General features: G+C 40.6%; 1 protein-coding gene across 1 annotated transcript in view; it reads right to left on the bottom strand.

The window, feature by feature from the left end:
* PSMD14 (proteasome 26S subunit, non-ATPase 14) overlaps nucleotides 1-16,138 on the bottom strand; it is a 60,075-nt gene extending 43,937 nt beyond the window's left edge. The window contains exons 1-3 of the mRNA XM_073305619.1: nucleotides 16,023-16,138; nucleotides 6,272-6,386; nucleotides 3,435-3,486 (exon numbers count right to left, since the gene is read on the bottom strand). Of these exons, the coding sequence (XP_073161720.1) occupies nucleotides 3,435-3,482 (48 nt within the window). The 5' untranslated portion in view covers nucleotides 3,483-3,486; nucleotides 6,272-6,386; nucleotides 16,023-16,138. The remainder of the gene's footprint in view (nucleotides 1-3,434; nucleotides 3,487-6,271; nucleotides 6,387-16,022) is intronic.
* Between the last annotated feature and the right edge of the window lie 1,250 nt (nucleotides 16,139-17,388).

Raw genomic sequence — 17,388 nt, 5'->3', positions numbered from 1 at the left:
GAGGTAGTGTCGGAAAGAGGGAAATTTGTGATGGAGACACCAAAGACGGAGCAGTGCTCGGTTAGTAAAGATTAACTGAGTGGCCATTTGTTGACTAAGAGTTGATCCATTGTTACATATCAATGGAAGTGGGCTATTGTCATAGACCAAATCACCCATTTCAACTGCCAGGCAATCAATCTCAAAGAATGGTTCAAGAAAGGAGTTACCTACAGCTATTTAATACTGCCCTCAGAATATGTGAAGAATTGTATAAAGAAGAGCAAACTTAATACATTCTCATATTAGCAGAGGAACAAACTTGAATAGTTGACTTGGATAAGCTTTTTTACTATGAGGTTTAACTTTTAAAGTAAAACCAACAAAAACAGAAGTCATTTGTAACAGAATGATTAGATGGAGGAATGTACAATAGTTTCAAGACTAGTCCAATTTAGGGACATTACTGGCAGTGATATCACTAGTTTTGTAACAGGATTAAGTATTTCTGGGGAATACCTGCGTTTGTTTTCAGTTTAACAGCCGTCTGATTCAGTCCGGAGTTCCTCTGCTACCAGCAAAAATATCCAAGATAAAAACTGTCCATCTCCAATTCAAATTCAGGCATATACCAATACATAAACTATGGGCATAAGTGACTTTCTTTTGTACGTCTCTATCGATTTAATCGACCAAAGAGCTAAAAAAGTAACCATGACATTACTCAGCTCAAGCTGCAACCAGCAATAGCAGCAATGTAGTTCTCCTGAGATCAGGGGTGAAAGTAAGGGGGTACAGGCCAGTACGAAGTACCGGTAAAAAGTAGCCGCCAGTATTGGCCCTACCATTGACTTTAAAGCGCTGCCATGGCACTTTAACATTCCTGCCCCTTTTGCGCCCACCCCTTACCTGCAGGGCCGCCAATGCGGGGGCGCAAAAGGGGCAGCGACGACCTGGCAGGGCCACTGATAGGGGGTGCAAAAGGGACAGCGACGTTAAAGCACTGCCGTGGCAGCGCTTTAATGTCGTTGTCCCTTTCGCCCCCTCGGCCACCCACGGGGGGTGGGGGGGAAGGAGCAAAAGAAGTAGCTGCCCAGGGGTGCAACTTTAAATTGCTGCTGGAGCCCTGGGTGACGCGGGCCAGGCAGCGCAGATGGGCTGGCGGGGGGGGGGGGGGGGGGGGAATATGTGCTGATCCCAGCCCCGCCCCTTCCACCTGAGGCCCCGCCCCTTCTGGGGGAGCCAGAGCTGGCCCCGTACTGGTAAGAGCTGCATTTTACTTTCACCCCTGCCTGAAATTTAAAATAAATAAATAAAATTCTGTGTAAATCCCCTCACTCTCTCACAAGTTTCTTCAGGAGACACTTCTATGTTTAAACATGGATAGAAATTCTGTAGCCAGGTGCTGGAGAGTTTGTAAGGCTTATTTTTGAATGTCATTTTATTGTCTCCTACATTTTATATTTGTCTTCAGATTAAAATTGGGAAATTCTAGAGAGTTAGGCTAGAGAGTTAACTGTAAATCTGAAAAACAGCTTTGATGTGCATCAAGTTCAGAGAGGACTAAGAAGTGAAAGCTTGAGTGATTAGACTATGCATATGTTAGAAAAATGAAGAGTCATGAAGCTGACTGGCAGCACAGAGTAACAAGAGAAATCTCAGAACTGCTTAAGAAAGCGAAGCTAAAAATAACTGAGTACTGCTTGAAGTTGCACTAAAGGAGCGTGAAGAGAATTTTAGCTGAAAAAGAGAAAATGGATCACTTAAAAAAAAAAAAAATGAAGTTGATCTGGCCACCCAACTAGCAGATGTAGTTCTACATGTTAGAAAAAGCACATCATTGAATGCTTCAACATGTTGTACACCAGTGGTCCCCAAACTTTTCACACTGTGCCCCCCTTACACCTGTCTGTGCACCCCCCCAGAGCTGGGGCCAGGAGCAGGGCTGCGGCTCGGGGGGAGGGGAGTGAAGAGGGAGAGGGGAGGTGTGGCTAGGAGTAAGGAGGCTGAGGTTGGGACCGCAGCTGGGGTTGGGGGGTGGGTCTGAGGCTGCAAGCAGGGCCGGGAGCCAAGACTGGGGTCAGAGTGGGACTGGGTGGCGCTCCCTCTCCACCCTGTGAGGGCTGGCCCAGGGGGCGCCCCACAGTTTGGGGGACTACTGATGTATACTTTCCTGTTTAGAGTTGGACACTTAGAAACACATTACAGAAAAAAATTATGAATCTGAAGGATTTGCAACTATCCCAGGAATTATAGCAATGAACCAGGGACTTCAAAACGTATGTTACTGTGAACACGGAGGAGCCAAATATGGATGGGAATTACAGACTAAGTTAATGTTTGCAATATATTACAAAAATCATTAAGGGGGAGTAAACCCAGACCACCATGCTAAGCTGAGATTGTTGGGCGTGGCCGAGGGAAACTCCACTGGAGTCATGAGAAGCAATCCTTCCAGTAGACCTAGACAATGATGTAGCTCACAAAGCTTTACTTACCCACACTATTTGGAAACAAGACTGGCGTATCTACATAGTAATGGTTCCACCAACATGTCCCAAATACATTCTCCTTAGACTCCAGGTGTCCTGTCCACCCTCTCATGGCAGACCCAAACTAGTTCCACTGCATCCAGGGTGCTAAACACCCAGGATGAAGCTGCCCTCATCTCTCTGAAGAAAACGGACAGACACAAAAGAGAGATGCACATGCATACACACAAATATTAAGGCCTCTGGACAAATCAGCTGGAAAAAAACCACAACAGGTGGTATCATCTGGTGAGAGAAAATGGAGGAGGCCACATATTAGTTGAAAAGTTTGTGATAGGAACTGGAAAGCTACCAGAAAGGCCCTTACTCCATAAGCAGGACGGTTACTAAAGAAAGCAACATTACTGTGTTTAAGAACTACATATGTGTAAGCAAGGCTACTTACATGTGTGATTAATTCTTTTAGAAACAATTCAAATAGCCTCCACAAATCCATATGAGAACCTACCCCCATGGTATCTCAGGTGTTATGAAATCTACTTATTCACTGCATCAGATGAATGGTATTTAAAGGTATTCTTATTGACTAAACCGAAGACTGCAAGGTCAGTTTTATTGAGCAGTTTAATTTGCAATTTGTTTTATTTAATGTTTAATTTTGCAGATACATCAGCATTCAGTGGACTACATTGTTTAGACATCACATGAAATATTGAAACAATCCTGTATTTTTATACACAGCATGTTTGCAAATTCTGTAAATTTTGGAAGTTCATCCTCAGTGTCAATGCAATGCACATCAACAAAATTCATGCATAGACTATACAGCAATGCTTTCTATACATTTACATTATTACAAAACTGAAGTCAGTTGTTTGCTGCTAAAAGGTTGGGTATTTTGGTAATTATAAAAATAAACTATGATAAATGTAATAAGAATATATTTGCAAGTTGTATACTAACCTGTCCTAGCCCAGGCATGCCTCCTCCAAGTCGTAGAAGTCTGTCCATATTTCTAGAGAACAGAAACAAAGGAAAACGTTCCTAAGCTCAGAAGTATTTACTAAATTGCTATCTATATAATTCACCTTCAGTCACTCAGTATGTCAAAAATATTGGTGGTAATTACAACACAACATCAGACTTCCTGTTAATTAACACCACATATTAATTCAAAAAGCTGTCTTCCTCGCTAATTAACAGACCTTATTTTATTGCTTTGGTTATGGGTTATCCCAATATCTAAAGATAAGCATTTTTGTCATACTTTTCAAAACTTTGTTATCATACAATAATGTTTTACTTATCTGGAAAGAGCACCTGCATGAGGGAAATGCCTGAAACATATTACAGGTATGACTGAATTTCCTTCAATTGTGTCCAGCATGCATCAATAAAAGTTTAATTTAAAAGTAAGGATTTTTTACAGCCTCATTAGTAAGTTCTGTGCTAATTAACTTACAGCTTGTCAGTTATTGTAAAAACTGCATGTGAAAGACACTGAACAGATTATGGATCTCTGAATTAGCATCTAAAGCTTTTTTTTAAATGAACTCATTATACTTAAAGAAATACTGTAAAGTAAACATCAAATGCATTTAGTTTGAATACATGGGGCAATACAGTCATTTCATGCATTTAAAATGTTGCATATAGAATACCTTAGAAGGAGACTATTCCAGCAACAAAATTTAACAGCTCTTTCCATTAGAGTATTTGAAAAGTATTACTTCAATAACTGAGCTTCCCCTCTTTTCTGATTTCTATGACAATGAGATAAATATTTTATGTAGTTTTATATGGCCTCAACTGACCATTAAACCATGCCACTGTTAAAGACTTGAGCTACTATTCATTTCACTGACCAAATCATTTTCTTGTTCAGAAATAACATACATATTTTTAGATAGCATATATATACACATACATACACGCACAATTTCAATATAAGTGTACTGTCCCAGTTAGATTCAGGAACCTTTCGTGGCTCGCCTGGTTTACCTTACAGTTCTTATTTGCAAGCACTTATTTGCAAGCACTAAAACCCAGTTGTGGGTTGGCATTCAATAACTAAGAAAAGCTCACTTTTCAACAAGTTCTAAGCCTTAAATTTTAACTTGAAACATGGTTTTCATTTTTAGAGTTTTAAGACAAATTATGAGTCTTGACTGCTTTATCACACTTACTTGGAAGTGAAAGATACAGTACAAGGCCAAAAATGGATTTCCTTAATACCACAAGACTATTGAGCAAACCCCATCTTGCACAACTTTGGCTCAATACTACAAAGTCTGTTCAAGTTTACCATCATACCCCCACATTATAAAAACAGAATGAAAACAGCAAGTGACCATATTTACATGGCAAATGAGTTTGTTCCCACCACATGCAATATTCAATCACAAAACACCATCAGCGATCACAAACAAAACAAATTCCAGAACTTGCTTTATGCAGCCACAAGTACAGACAAAAAGGGACATGAGCAAAGGTATATTTGAGAACTGGAAAAAAATGGTGAAGGATCTTAAAGACTTAAAAAATAATTTTAGTCTGTATATTAAAACGAAAACAAATTTGATCTTGAAGTTGTAGGAATGATGTTAGAGACAACACTATTGATCTTTCAAAAGATGTTAACATTTTTATTAACTAGCTATCTGTCAAGATCTATAAATTTGATTTATTATCGAAAACCCAGAATTTTGAATTATTTTTCTTCCAGCTTAAGGGACACAGTCAGATTCAACTGTCTTTCCCTGCGTTACTAGCACCCTGTGAGATGATTAAAATAAAATTCAAGCATAATAGTTTTTACCATTTATGCCATTTACTTTTTGTACTTCAAACAACTTGGATAAAAATAGTCTGGTCAGCATCACTTTTTTATGTAGTCAGTTCCACTTCCAAGTTCTACAAAAAGAAAAGGAGGACTTGTGGCACCTTAAAGACTAACAAATTTGTTAGTCTATAAGGTGCCACAAGTCCTCCTTTTCTTTTTGCGGATACAGACTAACACGGCTGCGACTCTGAAACCTTTCTAGTTCTAGTGCACCAGCAGAGTGGTGCTGTGTTTGGATTCCCTTTTGGTGTTTTTAAAATATTATTTTTAAAGAGAACACATCAAATCCTACATTTGGGACCTACATTACCAGAAGACATCCCTTTAAAGGTATCTTGGATAGAGACTACATCATATTAAGACTGAGGAAATAAAAAAAGCCACAGATTAATGCCTTCATTTTCAGGTGTGAGTTTGGTGCTCATGAAAAATGTCTGACAGCCATAGAGACCAAAATTCTCTATCTGCAAAAAGAAATTCAGCACAGGTATAAGCTTCTCTGTACTGTACCAGCAATGTCTCAACACTGATCTGGGGGAAGCAATCCCAAAGTGGGTGTGGAAAGGATAATTCCCCATACAGTCATTGTTTGGTACTTCTGATGAAACTGCAGTGTACGCCAATTAACGCCAACTGTGCTGGGTTTTTTGTGAGAAAAACCACTACTTGTCCACTGGGACCTACAATGACCACATAATTTATTTCAGGTAGGCCAGGCAGATATCAAGGATTACAGTTTTTATTTACTGCTAACCTAGGCTGGATAGTAACTTTCAATTAAGTGGAGAAAAGGTCCACTCCATGAGTTAATACAGCTGTAATCCCCCTGATAATGCTTTTACAAAGTTAAGCAAAGTGAACCTGTTTTGTTTTGAAGTTATTTATCAGAACCCATTATCTTATCAGGTAACAAAGTTTGAGATGAATATATGAAGTGGAACAAATTTTAGTTTCTCACCTGGCACTCAACTAGAGTTTTCTTGTTCTTGTCAACAGAGTCAGATAGTAATCCTTATCCCAACTGCAGCTCCCACTTTTTGGATGTCTATGAAGAAGTTTATGATGTCTTCTTCCTAAAAAAGAATACAGTTGTAATTTAAAAACAAGAGTATAGAGAAAGGAATAGTTTCATTACTAGGGTTTTCAAGGGACTATGCCATTGGAGAGGCACAAATACAAAAATGAGTTACCCCAGCACTGTGTTTTGAACTTTTCTGAGTTTTAACTACTTAACCTCTATTTCAGATTTTTCATATGCCATCTGGAATCTCTAAGCTAGAGAGCTCCATGTACTACATAAAGCCTACACAATTATCACATGGCTAGAAATTTCCCAGAGTCTCGCTGCAACATGGAAAGGTAAAATTCAAGTAAGCATTTTAATAGCCTCTCTCCTCTCCAGAAAGATAAGCAGGTTTAACCTTGGATGTAACTCCATAAATAGGTGTTATATGATCATCGTAAACATGAAAATATATTTGTCCCTAATTGTTTGTCTTTAAACTTGGAAATATTAGGGAGGCATCAGCAGTTCACGCTGCAACAAGTTTCTCAAATTTATAACAGAACTGAAACCTTTCACTGATTAAATTTAGTCTCTGTATCTAACAAAGTTATTCAAGATACATCTGAATTTTTTTAGGACATTGTCCGCTTAGATACTGTCAATATCCCCCCCTCCCCCTGAGAAAAGTGTCAAACACCCCAATTTTAAAATTTAGTCTCACTTTTTTTTCCAGCTCACCAGAGCTACACCAGTACCTATACTCCATCACAAACTTCAAAGGCTATGTTTTTCCACACCTCAGTCATAGACTAGCTAAGTTCGAAGTTTTAATAATAAACAGGATAACAGTTTTTATTCCTTAGTTTTATTTTCAGTAAGAACAATAGACAGAGCCAGGGTGGATTGATTTAAATTAGCAAGCAAGCAACATCAATTTAAATAATTCATTTAATCTTGTTTTGCATTTGAAGTTGTTTTCCGGAAAAAAAAAAAAAAGGTTTATTCTCACTGATTGGTCCATAGCTACTTTACGAACTACTCAACACAGATGCTCACACATGACATCAACATATTTCCCAAGGAGCTCTACCAAACCCAAGGAAATTACTGTTATGTTCAGTGAACAAACTTAGCCGATGAGTCCCGGAAAGCCAAATTATTCTTTGCAAGAAAGAGGGTAATTGAGATCAGACACGCAAGCATATTCCTCCAATACTGGGTTTCTACATTAATAATGCACTGGTTTTCTGCATCTATACATTTATTCAGCTTGAGCCTGGACTGATTGGTATAACCATTAATACATTTTGATTTGCAACCATCTATCACCTTTATACCAAATTTGACACTTGTTGCTAAGCTGGAGGACACACTATATCTATACACAATTAGCCAATTACATAGCTTAACATATACGTATTCAGATTCTCTTTTTTTTTTAATTAGAAAATGGTGAGCAACAATCTTATTTACTAATTTTTTTGTTTGTTACCTGGGATTTGTGTCAAGCTGCATTTGCATGGAAACTGGAATTCAACTGAAAACTTTAAAAACAACTTTAAAATGCAAGAAAATGGTAAGTTTATCAAACTTGTTTTGCATTTAAAACTGATTTATTAAACAAAGAAAGCATTAAATGTAGTTAGTGAATTGATAGATTGCTTCTGATTAACGGTCATTAGATCCCCCCAGTCACCTATCTGCATCTTCAGAAGGGTTGCCACCTTTCTAATGTCTGGTAACTGGACCTCTGAGGCCCTTACCCTGCTCCGCCTCTTCACCCCAAGGCTCCGCCCCCACATGAAGGACCGGCCCTAGACCAAATGGCATCCCTACTTTTGTTAAATTTTTGAATATCTTATTTTTTTATTGCATTTATAGCTCATTTCACAACTTTGATGCATGATTTGCCTGCATGATTTATCCCCATCATACAAGGGAAATTTGCATGCTAGGAGCCGTAAAACTGTATTCATTCATGCCATATGAGTGCAAATAAAAAAAAATTGTTTCCTCTAAGCTTATAGAAACTTTTTAATTTTAAGAATAGCTGAAATGTACTAACATCAAGAAATTGAACTGTGCAACAACATTGTGTGGACCACTCTTAGGTAGTGTTACAGTAGGTGACAGCCTTAGAATGTTAAAACTCTAGCCCTTTAGTTCAGAAATCGCTTTTCTTGTCTTTTCCCTCACAAACTGAAGCACAGTGTCAGAGAGATCCAAAGACTGACCAATGGCATTTTCAAGCAATAAAAATAGCAAGTGATGTCAGTCTCTTGTTGACAATCGTCTATCGAAGATATGACTGACCAGCTGTATGAACAGAATTCTCAAAGCTATCCACACATTAGGAAAAAAAAAAAAATAAAAGTGTCCATGATGTAGAGCTGAAGAATGAATTGAAGCACTTGGAGTGGAGAGTGCTTCCCACGTGGCAAAATGTGACAAATGTTGTCCAATTTGACATAGAGGTCTATCATTGATGTGTCTGGACATTCCCCATGTGGCAGCGTACAATGAAGAAACTGTACAATTGTTCAAGAGTGATTTCTTGGCTACCGGCAGCTTACTAAGGTCATACAACCACCCCAAGGTCTTTATGTAGTGCTTTATTTGTCCAAACCTTTCTTTGATGGACACTTGAGAAGCGTCAACAAGCAAGCAACGGTCCATAGCTACTTTACGAACTACTCAACACAGATGCTCACACATGACATCAACATATTTCCCAAGGAGCTCTACCAAACCCAAGGAAATTACCGTTATGTTCAGTGAACAAACTTAGCCGATGAGTCCCGGAAAGCCAAATTATTCTTTGCAAGAAAGAGGGTAATTGAGATCAGACACGCAAGCATATTCCTCCAATACTGGGTTTCTACATTAATAATGCACTGGTTTTCTGCGTCTATACATTTATGCAGCTTGAGCCTGGACTCTCCCTCCATCCATTTGGAATAGACAGTAAAATGGCAGAGTCACTTTTTATATTGCTTCAGAGTACCAACTAAGTTAAGCCAGTAATTGTATCTTGAAAGCACAAGCAACAATTTGGCATTCTTGTCAAATATTTTGCAACAAAAACAGAACACTTTGTCAATTGATCTCAAGTAAATCGGCCAACGCCAATTCAGTTTTTTCACCATTCTCAAGCACTCTTTTGCAATGTGACTTTGAGAAGTGTTGCTTCTGCTCATTTACTGGAAACGTCATATCTTCAATTTTGTCCTGCCCATTCAAAACTGTATGATCAATATCAGCAGAGTTTAGGATAGTTGGCCATAAAGCAGGATCTGATTTATCAATTTGTGGAGTACAATTTTTCTCACTGCTGTTTCTGTCATCGTCAGAGGCAGATTTTTCGTTACCATTTCTCTCCTTTTCACATTAACCAGATTTTTCTTTGTCATTACTCTTCTTTTCATGTGAGCCACATTCCTCTTTATCATCACTCTCCTTTATGCCGCCAGGAAACTGGACAATTCTCCATCACTTTTCTCTATTTCCATTTCTTATCTTCAAACAAATCTGCTAATTCCTTAGTAATAGGACTTCCACCATTTACACTTCTTTCCTCAATTTCTTCTGCACTAGGACAATTGCTATTGCCTAAAGTCCGGTCTATGTTGTTCTGTTTCAGATATTTTCCCATCAAATTTGCCCATTGCTGCAAACTAGATTGCAACTGAGCTTTTCGCTTCCTATATTAAGCTTCTGAAGGCTTCTTTGGGAACACCCGATACATTTATCTATCTATCTGAAACATTTTACTTCAAACATTCTATTTTCCGTGCCCTGGCACCCCAATTCCCATACCTCTAAGCCTGGCACCCCACGCGTTTGCCTGGGTAGCCCACCCCTAAATGCAACCCTGCCTGCTCATCATGGCCCCAGAGGCAGCAGCGGCTGCTGCATTGCCTCCTTTCACTTAGGGTTGCCACCGGTTATTTATGTATTTATTTATTTTTTAAAGACATCCAGGCTTGTCAAATGGTACCCTGACACACAATGTAAAACCCAGGCTGTTCGGGTGAAAACCAGACAGGTGGCAACCTTAGTCTTCAGGTGCCTAAATTCCTTTGAAAATCTCGCCTCATGTCCTTCACGTTTTTCAAAATGGTAGCTCTCATTTGCTCCCATGTGGTTTTTATTCATAAACTGGAAAAGGAAAACAAGCTTTCCCGCTTATTCAAGTACCAATCCATTTCTGAATTTTGAATTAACTATTAGGCCAAGTGAAGAAAAATATTCTCTCTGCACGTGCTAGCTAAACTGACACCAAAAGTAATTAAACCAAAAGCATTTCTGTGCACAGAAACTTACATTTAGAAAAAGGTAAATACCAGCATTTGTTTTACTGAAAAGAGTGAAAAATAATATACCTAAGGCAGTATGACATTGTGACTTTTTCAAGCCAGATTTAAAGATTGTTTCCCCCCTGATTCTGTATATAATTAAAACAGCACTTTATAACTAATTAAAATTTGTTGAGGGGTCATTTATGCAGCATGTTTTTATTATTATTCTAAATTATTTTAATAGATTATAATAAATTTAGGCCTTAATATAGGTTGTCAGTTTCAAATTTAATTTTAAAAAGATTTTTAAAAAGTATATATTCAACTTAAAACAAAATCCAATTTAAATAAAAATATCCGATTTTTAAAAATAAATAGATTTTTATACACTATGGGCAGGTCTGTCAGAACATGCTGTACTTCTGTTCTGGCACTGCCCTCCAGCTCTGCTCTTCAGAGTTCCCCAGTCAGTCCCTGATGCTGGGGAGGCAGGCAGGGCACAGTACATAGTATATGGCCTAATCTTCCTCCCAAATGCTGCTCTCTACCTATCCCCAGCACCACACTAAATTAGAAAAAACAAAAAACTTAACTTTTCCCATATGAAAGTATGAGGTCAAAGAAAAGTTACATTTGTTTTCCGTTTGAGAGTGATTCTGAGGAACTGGATGAGCACACTGAATGATTCCAGGTTAGAAATTAGAATGCATGTGGGCAGTCCATTTACCTGGTAAGGTCTAGGAGTAGGTTAGTGTGGTTGTGACTGCTGATTTAGCAAGCGATTTCTTTGATTTTTAGTAATTGCATTAGTTGAGTGTGTGCTTGACTGAACTAGTGTAGTTCAAATATTGTTTATGCCACCTCCATTATTGTAGTTTTTTCACTGCCGAACCTCAGTGAGGAGGAATGGGACACAAAACGTACATCTTTAAAAATCTGCACTGCAGGAATTCATGAAAATTGCGGATTGACTTGAAACTGGAAATTCCTTAGAGAATCTTCAGTACAGCCACCTAGAAAGTACATCAATGGTTAAATGTAACTGGTACAAGATACCAGCCACCAAGAGCTCTGGATTTCAATCAGCATAACCAACCCAATTTTTGGTTACAGATCAGTTAATGTTTATAAAGTGCTTTGAAGATGAAGCACTGAGTGGTATTACTACGGACTTTTTTCCACATGGCCCAGGAGAACAGATATGAGCAATATAATCATCTCTCTAAGAAGATGAGAGTACTGTGTTTGTGCCTAAGACCTAGTGAATTTCAGATCTTTTAATCAACTTGAAAAATTTATGATTTCAGTGTCTTACTATATACTTGCAGCTCAGAATTACATTTCATGCTATACTGCCCATTATTTCTACTAAGAAACCAGGACTATACAGTGAAGTAATTTCTTTTTAAAAAAACTGACTCATCATTGGATCCTGGGATGAGCGGTTGGGTTCATTATGAAGGTTGATAACTTTTTGAGATAGAGTGTTAAAGTTAGAATTAGAGTTATTTTTATATACAGAAAAAAAAATCTTAACAAAGATGAAATTTTGTAGCTAAGTCAGTAATTAGCACATTTGAAAAGTCAGTTTGCAGAGTGCTTTGGGATTCCTAGAACATTTAGGGAAAAGGTACATACTCAGAAAACAGAATAGCAATTAAGGAGTAAATATAGGTACTAGACAAGTGGTCCCCAAACTTTTCCTCTCATGCCCGCCCCCCCAGCCTCCATCAGTAATAGAATGTGTCACACACACACACACACAGCAGGCCGGGAGAGGAGGTGAGGCCAGTCTGTGGCTAGGACCCGGCAGCCAGGAATGGGGGCTGGCAGCCGAGATGCAGCCAGGAGTGGAACCAGGGCTGCAGCTGCAGCCAGGGGCTGCGCAGAGCAGAGCTGGGAGAAAAGCAGAGCTTGGTAGCACTCCATCCCTGTCCCTTTGTGGGGGCTGGGCCGGGCCCCGCTGCACCTCCCCCCTCTTTTCTCCATGCCCCACCCAAAGGGATGTGACCCACAGTCTGGGGACCACTGAACTAGACAATGTAAGAGTATGAAAAAAACTGGCAAAAAGGAACACTCACTTCATATTTTGCATTAAACACAATGATAGGGGTTCTAGACAACTAACTTTATTCTTAGTATTCTTCCACCTGTTTCTATTTAATACCTCATTTCCATTCATTAGGATTTTTTAAATCTTTCCAAAAGACTGCTGCTAAAACTTTGTAATACAGTAACAAGGTAACAAGTATTCCACATTATTACTGCCTAAGAAGTCACACATTGGAGAGATCCACCATTCTTCGAGGAGAACAGGAGACAGCTGGAGTCACTAGGTAGTTTCCCACTGCTTAGCACACCCAGCATGGAAATAAAAGGAAGAAACTCAGAGCAGAACACAGATTCCATGTGTGGCAGCAAACATCTATTATAGTACCATGCTAAAACTTAAACTCTTGTTTATTTGCATCTTATAAGTAAGAATACGATTTTGTCAAGGCGGTCACAGATTCCATAACTTCCACCTTCAGTTTCAGCCCCCCCACGCTGGCAGGGCTCCAGTTTGGGCAGTCAGCCTCACCCCCACAGCTTCAAAAATATAAAGTAAGCACTGTACACTTTGTATTCTGTGTTGTAACTGAAATATATTTGATAATGAAGAAAAACATCCAAACATATTTACAGGTTTCAGAGTAGCAGTCTGTATTCGCAAAAAGAAAGGAGCACTTGTGGCACCTTGGAGACTCACCAATTTATTTGAGCATAAGTGTTCGTGAGCTACAGCTCACTTCATCAGATGCAACGAAAGCTTATGCTCAAATAAATTGGTGAGTCTCCAAGGTGCCACAAGTACTCCTTTTCTTTTTGCAAAGATATTTATTAATACATTTAAATTGGTATTCTATTAACAGTGTGATTAAAACTGCAATTGACTATCTCACAATTGCAATTTTTTTAAATCATTTGACAGCCCTAGAAGAAAAAGTTCTGTGCTAGTAGTTTATATTTGATTATGCAGTTTCTATGAAAGATTAAAAGATAGAATGATCAGACATTGTTAGTGTTTCGATGGTCTACTGAATAGTGCCTCTTAACTGATTACTTCAAAACTTTTACAAATCTGTGTCTAATTTCCATGTGATTCTTTTAAAGTGATAAGTTAGTCATAGTAGGTGTCAGCATGTTAGAGTAACAAGGATCTACCACAACAGTAGATAAAGGATCACAAGTTTTTCATGAACACCTAATAAAGTTATTTATGTGCAAAGATTAACCCGTTTGAGGTCCGATCCATTCCAAACCATTCAGGAAGAGTTCTAGCCATTAAATAGGTTTGCAAACCAATTTCTTGACTGCTTTAGAAATCTATCAAGAGATTCTCTTTCCATCCTCCCACATTACAGGGATCACAAATACTACTGTTGTCAGTAGAATGTTCTGCCCAATCAAAAGCTTTAGAGCTAGAAATGTGATTCACAGCTCAGACATGCAGCACCTCACACCCCTAGAGAGGGAAGAGATCATTTTCAAAATGCTGACAAAACTATGGCAGATTTCCCAATAGAATGCCAAATATAAATACATAGCTTTTCAAACGGAAATAATTTAAATCGCAATCGGAAAATGCATGCCTCACCATTGATGTTTCTATATACTACAAATATATTTGATATAAACAGATTGAACAAAAAACCAAAGATACATATTTGTCAGATATACTAGACGTTTTACCAGTAGCCAAATACTAAAAATATTTAACCTACAAAAACTGGTGAAATCTATTGAATAAAATTAGCTGAATTCTATTCTGTACTACTACTTTTGCTCATTATACCTCCTTTCTTAGCTTCACTCCACTTTCTTTCCTATATAGGTTGTCTTTCCCCACTATCCCCCACCTGCCTGTTACCTTAAATGTCTTTTTCCTGTTTTTCCCTTCTCTTCCTTAGCCCATTCCCTACACTGTGTTCTGCTTTTCCCCCCTCTCTTACTTCTCTGGTAATACATAAATAGCTGCACTGAAAGCTGCCAAGACAAGTCAGTTTTCACTCACTGCTGCAACTGCTTGACAAAGCAGTGAGTAAGTGTAAAGTCACCGGGGATAGCTGCAGACTTTGAAAGACAACACATGACCAAAAAGAAAAGGAGTACTTGTGGCACCTTAGCGACTAACCAATTTATTTGAGCATAAGCTTTCGTGAGCTACAGCTCACTTCATCGGATGCATACTGTGGAAAGTGTAGAAGATCTTATTTTATACACACAGCATGGAAAAATACCTCCTCCCACCCTGCTGGTAATAGCTTATCTAAAGTGATCACATGACCAGTTTATACTCCACTTGTATTTGGAAGGTTCAATATCAAGGATAAGGGCACTTTCAGAGGTTTGTTTCTTTAAATTCAAGAAAGACTAAACCACAGGGGTATGCTCACCAGGAACATTTGTTAAATACAATCCGAGTGTGCTACTGGACACCATTGGGCAACTGCATGCTTCACCCCAGAAGAGCTGCATTTCAGCTGTCAGTAGAGTGACTATTACATAGTTAACATTGCTACAGAACCAGAAAAGGTCACTGCTGCCAGTTGACATGAACTTGCAAACAGGGCTGCCTAGGATTATTTTACTGTGGTAGTAGTGTCCCTATTAGCATTGAAAACCATACAGTCTGTGTACTCCAAGAACAGAACATGACAGCAATAGTGTTATAGGAGCATTTGAGCGTCTTGCAGCAGTTCTCATTCCTTGCACCAGGGCCAATAGGGCACCATGGCGTTAAAAACAATAACAAATTTATAATAACCATCAAGCTGTGTACATGCTTTACTGATTAAACACATGAACTAGTGCAGCTCTTGTCCCTCCTCTCCTGTTCACAACAAAGTCATGAAGTCCAGCTGAATGTAGATTGCAAGCTCTTTCATGCGGTGGTAATGCACTCACTTGTTTTTGCAAGCTACCCAAAGCACGTTTGGGTGGTTGGAAATAATAAAGATCAGCGCAGAATATTGGCCATTAGCGACTCCCAAGAAGAGGCGCAACATGCTGTCACCTAGGCCCTTGGGACAGGCTAAGGCACCTCGAAGATAACAGGCCTGGGGCAGGGAAGGGGTTAACGCTCTCCACAGAAAGGGGAAAGCCACCAAAAGCCGCGACGCTTCCCCAGCGAGCCGCGTCCCTAACGCTTGTCCCGCAGCCCCTTCCCAGCTCCCTGGGGCCTCTCGCCAGCGTCCGGCAGCCCGGTTCTACCCCCGCACCCGGCCCCGCTCATCACTTCCTCGCCCAGTGCCGCGCGGGCCCTGCCCCTACAGCTCGGAGACGGGGCCGTGGGAAGGCCCAGGAACTAGACCAAGTCGCGGGAGGGCCTACGACCCACACCCCCGAGCGGCCTCTGCCCTCACCTGGGGCTGGGACCCTTCTGCCGCTGTTCCACCTCCGCTGCGGGCCGCGATGAATCAGCCGGATTTCATTCAAACCCAGTCCGCCCAGGCCTCCCGAAAACACTTCCCGGTTCAGAGGGCACCTCCGGTTTCCGTTCCCATAGCACCAGCCAATAGCTTGGTAGGGTCAGACCCATGGTAACGTAGCCCCGCCCCCACCGAGCGCAGAGCTTCCATCCCCCAGCTCCCCTGGAAGAACCCGAGGCGCGGGGCGGGGGAGGCTGCTGGCTCGCGCCCCTGCCGGTGGAGGGGCCTTCTCCTCCTCCCGCTGCCGTAAGGTGGAGCCAGGACGTCCGTCCAGGCAGCACTACTGCCGGCCGATGGGGACAGGCGGGGGCTGGCACCATGTAATGATGTTTCGCAGGCCCCACGCGCTTCTGTTCTGGGGCGAAAGTAACTGAAAGGACTTACCAATGGGCAGGGCCCGGGTCTTGGGGAGGTGGCTCTGGGCCCTTGGAAGGCGCGGGGCTTCAGGCAGACGGGGTGGGGCTGGGGCCAGACTACCGTAGCCAGCCTTTCTGGTGCTGCCTGGCCTGTGCTGCCCCTGGCTCCAGTGGCAATTTAAAGGGCCTGGGGCTCCAGCTGCTGCCAGGAGCCCCAGGACCTTTTAAATCGCCAAAACCCGGGGCAGCTGCTACCTTTCTCTCACCCCCCCCCCCCGCCCCTCATCAGAGGCCCTGCTGGTACCGTTGGCTGTGTACTGGCAGCCACTTTCTTATGGGTAGACCATATTGGACCATTCTGGCTTACTTTCACCTCTCTGTGGGGGGGCCACTGATTGTTCGCTCCATACCCTTCCCACTGGAAAGGTACAGCTGGCCTTCCACAGCCAAAGCCATGGCATCAATAGTGTTGGGCATCTAGAAACGCCTGACAGCGAAAGGAAGCAATCAGTTCCAAAACTCAGCGAGAGACACATTTCACAAGTACCTAATCCACCTGCTAAAAATGTGTAGATGTCACCAAGTTATTTAGATTAGTCAGGACCACGAGGAACTTCACAAGCTAGGTGAATGGGCAGCACATTAAAAGTGAAATTCCATGTCAGTCTATGAAGAGTGATGCATGGTGGAGGGAAAAATTTAAACTTCTCAAACACTTTGTGGTGTTCTAAATAAATTTACTGTATCAGCACAAGAAAGGGACGTGGGCATTGCTGTATATAATTCAATGAAAAGATCTATTTAATATGCAGCTGCAGTTAAAAAAACCAACAAGATGCTAGGAAGCATAAGGGGATGGTAAATAATGCAAAGAATATGTTAATGCCTTTATATAAATCAATGGTGCAGGTTCATCTGAAATACTGTGTACAGTGTTGGTCACT

This window comes from Lepidochelys kempii, chromosome 11, assembly GCF_965140285.1.
Source record: "Lepidochelys kempii isolate rLepKem1 chromosome 11, rLepKem1.hap1, whole genome shotgun sequence".
In the NCBI taxonomy this organism is placed as follows: Eukaryota; Metazoa; Chordata; order Testudines; family Cheloniidae; genus Lepidochelys; species Lepidochelys kempii.
This window is presented reverse-complemented; position numbering and strand designations above follow the sequence as displayed.